Source organism: Poecilia reticulata, chromosome 12 (assembly GCF_904066995.2).
Source record: "Poecilia reticulata chromosome 12, P_reticulata-male-v2, whole genome shotgun sequence".
NCBI lineage: Eukaryota > Metazoa > Chordata > Actinopteri > Cyprinodontiformes > Poeciliidae > Poecilia > Poecilia reticulata.
The window spans coordinates 31,937,620-31,944,624 of NC_088841.1; the positions used below are offsets into that span (position 1 = coordinate 31,937,620).

The window sequence follows — 7,005 nt, forward strand, 5'->3', positions numbered from 1 at the left end:
CGATTGTTGGGCCTGCTTAACCAGGTCTTCTATCTCCCAGGTAACCATGGCAACAGTGCAGCTAGGTGGCAAAATAGGACCGGGTGACTTCTCGGACTCATCTGGGGAATATAATCTGGAGAGCGCATCGGGTTTCACATTTCTGGATCCTGGGCGGTAAGAAATAGACAGATTAAATCGGGAAAAGAACAATGACCATCGGGATTGGCGGGGGTTCAGTCTCTTAGCTGATTTGAGGTATGATAAGTTCTTGTGATCAGTCCAAACTAAAACCGGATGTTCTGCACCTTCTAACCAGTGCCTCCACTCTTCCAATGCCAGCTTAATGGCCAGCAGCTCCCTGTCACCCACATCATAATTTCTCTCGGCCGGAGAAAGTCTACGAGAAAAGAAGGCACAAGGGTGGGTCTTGTAATCATTATCGGAGAACTGGGAGAGAACTGCTCCCACTCCCGTCTCGGAGGCATCTACCTCTAGGATGAACTGCTTAGTGGGATCAGGTTGTATGAGGATGGGTGCATTTGCAAACAGGGTCTTGAGCTGAGTGAAGGCAGCCTCAGCCTCAGGGGACCAAATGTAAGGAACCTTGGTGGAGGTCAGAGCAGTTAAAGGTTGGGCAGTCAAACTGTAGTTACGAATGAACCGTCTATAAAAATTAGCAAAGCCGAGAAACCTTTGCAACTGTTTTCTAGTTTCAGGGATTGGCCAATCCAGGACTGCTCTGATCTTTTCCTCTGTTGGTCTGACCTGACCGCCCTCAAGAACATAACCCAGGAATGTGACAGATTGTTTGTGAAACTCACATTTCTCCGCTTTACAAAACAGTTTGTTCTCCAACAGACGCTGCAGAACTTGGCGGACATGACTCCTGTGCTCGGATAAGCTCTTAGAAAAAATCAAGATATCATCCAAGTACACAAAAACACACACGTTTAGAAAGTCTCTTAAGACATCATTTACTAAGGCCTGAAAAAATGCTGGCGCATTAGTTAACCCGAAAGGCATCACCAGATACTCAAAATGACCCAGGGGGGTCTTGAATGCCGTCTTCCACTCGTCCCCTTTTCTGATACGGAGCAGATGATACGCGTTTTTCAGGTCAAGCTTAGTAAAAAACGCAGCCCCGTGGAGTGGCTCAAACGCTGAAGAGAGAAGTGGTAGAGGATACTTATTTTTAATTGTGATCTGGTTTAAACCTCTATAGTCAATACAAGGTCTGAGAGACCCGTCTTTCTTGCCGACAAAAAAAAACCCCGCACCCAGAGGTGAAGAGGACGGACGAATAATCCCTGCAGCTGCTGATTCTTTTATGTATTTCTCCATCACCTCCCTCTCTGGCTTAGATATATTATAAAGTCTACTGTTGGGGAGAGGGGCTCCCGGCAGAAGATCAATAGCACAGTCATATGGCCTGTGGGGAGGGAGAGAGGATGCCTTGGATTTACTGAAAACCTGAGCTAAATCATGGTATTCGGCGGGCACCCCGGAAAGATCGGGAGGCTCAGCCTCATTACTTTCTGCCGGAGGCGGACCTGGTGGAACTGCGGAGCGGAGACAAGTTGAATGACAAAAAGCTGACCATGATTCTATGTGTCGATCTGACCAGTTGATATTAGGATTGTGTTGTTGTAACCATTCAAAACCTAGAATTAGCGGAGAATTTACCGTAGGAAAGACATAGAAAGATATGGTTTCAGTGTGGTTACCCGAGACTACTAGTTGAACTGGTTTGGTCTGGTGAGTGATCTGTGGAAGTGCCTTACCGTCGAGAGCAGACACACGGAGAGGGGTTTGAAGAGGAACAATTTCTATCTCCAACTGCTGGACTAAACTGGAGTCAAGGAGGTTGCGTTCACAACCAGAGTCGAGTAGTGCAGAAACAGGCATGGTGCGGTTATGACAGAGAATGGTAGCAGGTAATAATAGACGAGGTGAGTCAGAACTGATTTGATGGTCCGCCAGGTCCCTCGTCCTCACTGACGGACCTTGGCTTTTGACAGCAAGTGACAATGGGCGACATAGTGTCCTGCCTCTCCGCAATAGAGGCAGAGTCTTGCCCGCATCCGACGCTGTCTTTCCTCGGGAGAGAGTCTGGCTTGGCCAATTTGCATGGGCTCTGGATCTGTAGGATTCGGTACAGTTTCTGTTTGCACTGCACTGCGGGGAACGAGTTGCGGTCCGGGCGGCGGATTTCTGTTACTTCTTTCTCGGGCTCGTGCTCGAACTCTGTTGTCCAATCTAATAGACAGCTTGATTAAATCCTCAAGCGTCTCTGGCTCGTCTAGTGTGGCTAGTTCATCCTTTAAAGAGTCATTCAAAGCGTCTAAATACAAGCTCTTTAAGGCCGAGTCGTTCCAGCCCGAGGCTGCTGCTTGGATGCGAAAATCGATAGAGAAGTCAGCTACAGACTTCTGTCCCTGTTTGAGTCTCAACAAAGCCCTGGAACTTAACGATTTATCTGTCTCTTGGTTAAAGGCTTGTTTGAACTCAGTTATGAACTCGACAAATGTGCAGCCATATTGGGGAGAGGACGTGAACTTAACCTCTGCCCAGTCTAAGGCGCGACCGGACAGATGTGCTATGATATATGAAATCTTAGCTGAATCATGGGGAAACTTATGAGGAGAATGATTGAACTGAATATTGCACTGCATTAAAAATCCCCTACATCTTCTGGGATCTCCGTCAAACCTTGGAGGACTTGGCAGCTGGCAGTCGGAAACGTGGTCTGGATCGGAGCTGAGGGCTGAGCGGATCCTGGGCCGGATCTGGAGTTGAATCCGGAGGAGATGCCTGTCGAAACTTATCGCGGAGAAAATCAGTTAGTTCGGCTAGACGATCATTTGTCTCAGACTGTCGCTTTCCCAATTCTTGAAGTGCGGCTTCATGGCTCTGGATTAGAGTTTGTTGATGATGAAGCTCCCTCTGAATTGCCTCTGCTGGGTCTTTGGCTTGGCCAGAGTGTTCTGTCATGATGGGTTTGAGGTTCTTGACCCACATGCAGGAACACTCAGAGGCGAGCGGGTCTAGTTAAAGGTTTTATTTTCAGCTTAGTGGAGATAAGAGAGCGAGCGGGGAGAGGCAGGCGGATGCGGGTAGGCGAGGCTATCTCCAGGTTGTAGGTGGACCAGGTAGTTCGCAGGGCTGAAGGGCGGACAGGTAGGTCTATCCCGCTAGACGAGAGGGAACGGTGCAGGGCGGCAGAGAGGATTCCTCCGAACTCGGGTATCACGAAAAGGTTCCAAAGAAACTGGCAACGACCTGGGAGGATCCACAAAGACAGGTTAGGTCACAAAAGAGGCTATGAATCAAATTACAGGCTGTTAGCAACTCAATGAGGGCTCTGTGTACCAATGCTGGCAAACACTCTGGCGAGGAGGAACTGGCCGCCTGCTGCTCATATACTCCTCACGGTGATGATAATTTCTTGCAGGTGCGTCAACTGAGACCCGTTGGCCCACCCTCTGAAAAGACGTAGCCACAAGGAGCCCTCTGGTGGATAAACCTGGAAAAAGAAAACAACTACCCCAGCCTGGTCCCCAACACACACAGAGCGAGAAAAGGCAGAATAAAAGTTGTTGGAGCTATTTTTTCTTTATTTCTTTATCCATTTGAATTTTGTTACTTTATTCTTAAATTTATATTTTTTGTATTATTTACAGAGTTTGTTTGTAGGTTGATAATTGTTGATTTTATTTATTAATTTCTTATTTATTTTCTAAATTCAGACAGGAAGTAATGTGGGTCAGTCCACATAGATCAGTGCAGGGGCCTGGAGAAGGACCAGCAGGCATTTGGGTTTGGGGCCGATGGTTTTTAAGAGATGGTAGCATGAGAACAAATGAAAGTTTGATGTCTGTAATTGTTTGGTGAAAGAGGAAAATAATTCACCAAGAACAATCAATAAGTTTGGACATTGAACCTTGTTTTGCCCGTGTCTAGAATCTTGACCCCAGTGCCTTAGTAGTGGCTTGGTGGAACTTTTATTGGATGTTTGGCTTTGCGAACAGTCAGAAGTGGTTCTGTTTGGTTCTTCACCTGTTTATCAGCTTTATTGTACCTTTATTGCGGTGCCACTACAGAAGCTGCAATTCCTAAAACAAGCGACAAAAACTGAGCTAATCCCCTGTGTTCTAAAAACGTGGTGATATTTATAACAGTCGTCAAACTACAGCTCCTACAGCATATTTAAAATAAAACGATTGACCAATATAAGTAGATATTCACCCTTTCTTGTATCTTGACAGAACTAACAGAAACTAAACTGTTTATAGATTTATATCATGGAGAATTGATCAAACATCAGTTTTCTAATCTTTATTTTAAGTCGTATTTAATAGATATATCGAATAACAAAAGATGGCACTACTAATATTTTTGTGACAGATTCTCCTGGTCCTGTATAAAATGGTTTTCTGGACACAATGCATGTCAATTGATATGCGTATCAGTAATGAATATCAATTATCAGGAGAATGAAAGACGTGAAAATAATTAACTACATTAATTGAATTTAAGACTCGTTGCTACTTGAAGCTCATTTTGAAACAAAGCAAGTTAAAAACTATTTCCTATTGTTTTTAATACGAAATATTAAAAACAATACATATGTAAGACTTTTATTTTGAAGTATTTTATATTCTTCAAAATAAAAGACTTCCTCTATTCAAATAAATCACTTAAATATATTTCACTTCACCTTTGTAATTATATACAATCATGTTCAGTTCAATTAATAATAATCATCATGTAAATTATGCTGAACATATAATTGTAAATCAGCAACTTATGAAAATAAACTGAACACAACATGGATTTTAATGCTGATTATTAAATCAGGTTGAGCTTCCAGAAATGTTTCCTTAGTTTCCCGATGTCCTTTTAGGCTTCAGTGAGTTTCTTCAGGTTGTTACTGAGGGATTTCCTTTCTCCTCTCTGTTGGAGCTTTTCCTGTGTTTGGAGAAATGAGTTGTGCTGCAGCAGCACCAACTGTCCTTCCTACATCCACTGCAGTTTGCAGTCCAGATGTTGGACTGTTCCTGTCTCAGTGGAGGACAATGTGTGTCTGAGAGACATGTAATGTCCATGTTTGCTGCTGAAAGAGACTGATGGTCTGACCCCCCTCCTCCTTTCAGGGTGGAGCCTGCTGGAGGCCGATTCTTGACACCAGGTCTGAGGAAGTGTAAGTGTGTTTTTCATCTGATTCATGAAACAAAGCAGCTCACATTCAACCATCTTCAAACTGTCACATCACTCATTCAGGATCATCATCAAAGATCAATAAATGATCAATAACTGCAGCTGGATTGTGTTTGTTCTCTCCATCAGATTCCTCTCAACTCACCATCGACACAAACACAGTGAACAGAAACCTCAAACTGTCTGAAGACAACAGGAAGGTGACATTCAGGTGGAAGGAGCTTCAGTCATATCCTGATCATCCAGACAGATTTGATCACTGGGATCAGCTGCTGTGTAGAACTGGTCTGACTGGTCGCTGTTACTGGGAGGTCGAGTGGAGAGGAGAAGTTTATATATCAGTGAGTTACAGAAGAATCAGGAGGAAAGGAAACAGTAGAGACTGTTGGTTTGGATATAATGATCATTCCTGGAGTCTGAGCTGCTCTGATGTTTCTGGTTACTCTGTCTGTCACAATAACAGAGAAACTCGTCTCTCCTCCTCTTCTGTCTCTAACAGAGTATCAGTGTATGTGGACTGTCCTGCTGGCATTCTGTCCTTCTACAGAGTCTCCTCTGACTCACTGATCCTCCTCCACACCTTCAACACCACATTCACTGAACCTCTGATTCCTGGATTTAGGTTCTGTACTTATGGTTCCTCAGTGTTTCTTTGCTGATTTGAGTCTAAATATTTTCCTCCTGTCAGAGAAACTCTCTCACTGTTGAACAGATAGTTCATCTCTACAATCTATTTCTTGGTGAAACTTTTCTGATCGAGTCCTTGGAAACGTTTTCTTCTTCCAGTCCTTTAAAGACGGAAGCTGGGATTATTCCAGGATTATTCCAGGATCCTCATGTTTTCCTGTTTGTTTCCAGTCAAAGCTTCACACTGAATATCAAGATGTTGTTTCTCTTATTTTTTCCTCTCATTCATCAGATTTCATTGAAATGTTGATCAGTTTTTCTCACTTAACATTTTATGTTTCCGTCGGCTCCTATTTTTATAAACTCGTCAGATTTGAATATTAAATCTTTTTTGTTTATTTGCTGCAGTTTTTCTTCATGTGTTTTAGAGAAATAAAAATTTTTCTTCTTCTGCATTTGGTTCATTTGCTGCTCATTCTGTTCTTTTCCTGTTCAAATTTAAATATTTGCATTAAAAATATTTTTCATCAACTCTGCCTTTCAGAAAGTCCTAGTTAAAGTAAAACATTCCCATCCCATGAAGGTCAGAGGTCAATGCTTTGAAGCATGAAGTGATAAAATCTTAATATTTTCTGTTTCATTCAGAACTTCTACCTGAAACTCAGAACCTGCAGAACATTTTTCTCTTTGGAGAAAAAATCCAGTAACTGGAAAATCAGAGCAGAATGAAAACTTGAGATAAACAAACGTCTCTCCTCCAACTTATTTCACTGATTAATAACAAGGTTGGATAAAAACATTGAGCTTCTCGTTCCTTAAAGAGTCATGAAGAAAGACTCACCCTGGAACTGCAGGAAACAAGTTAGAAAGTTTAATAAATATAAACATTTTTTAACCAACTTAATGAATTCAGATTTTTTTAAAATAAAAACATTGAGTCAGATGATCACAATATACAGAGTTGAATAAACTTAATAAATGGGGCTGGATAAACATAATTCTATTGTTACCAGTTGAAGCAATTAAATGAGATTGGTTCAACTCATTCCTTTTACAGTGCAGGAGGAATATAATGGTTTAGAAGTTTATTGAAATCTTTTCTGTTTTGAAAGAAGCAACATCTTCAAACTATTTAGGTAAAATCTGATAGGAAATGGTCTGATAATGGGATTTGCTGTT

General features: G+C 42.3%; 1 protein-coding gene across 1 annotated transcript; it reads left to right on the forward strand.

Moving 5' to 3' along the window:
* Positions 1 to 2,009: 2,009 nt before the first annotated feature.
* Positions 2,010 to 6,497, forward strand: LOC145554055 (stonustoxin subunit beta-like). The gene is made up of 2 exons (XM_081613316.1): positions 2,010 to 2,124; positions 5,302 to 6,497. Exons 1-2 carry the CDS (start codon positions 2,010 to 2,012, stop codon positions 5,856 to 5,858), a joined length of 672 nt encoding a protein of 223 aa, XP_081469442.1. The 3' UTR covers positions 5,859 to 6,497.
* The last annotated feature ends 508 nt before the right edge of the window (positions 6,498 to 7,005 follow it).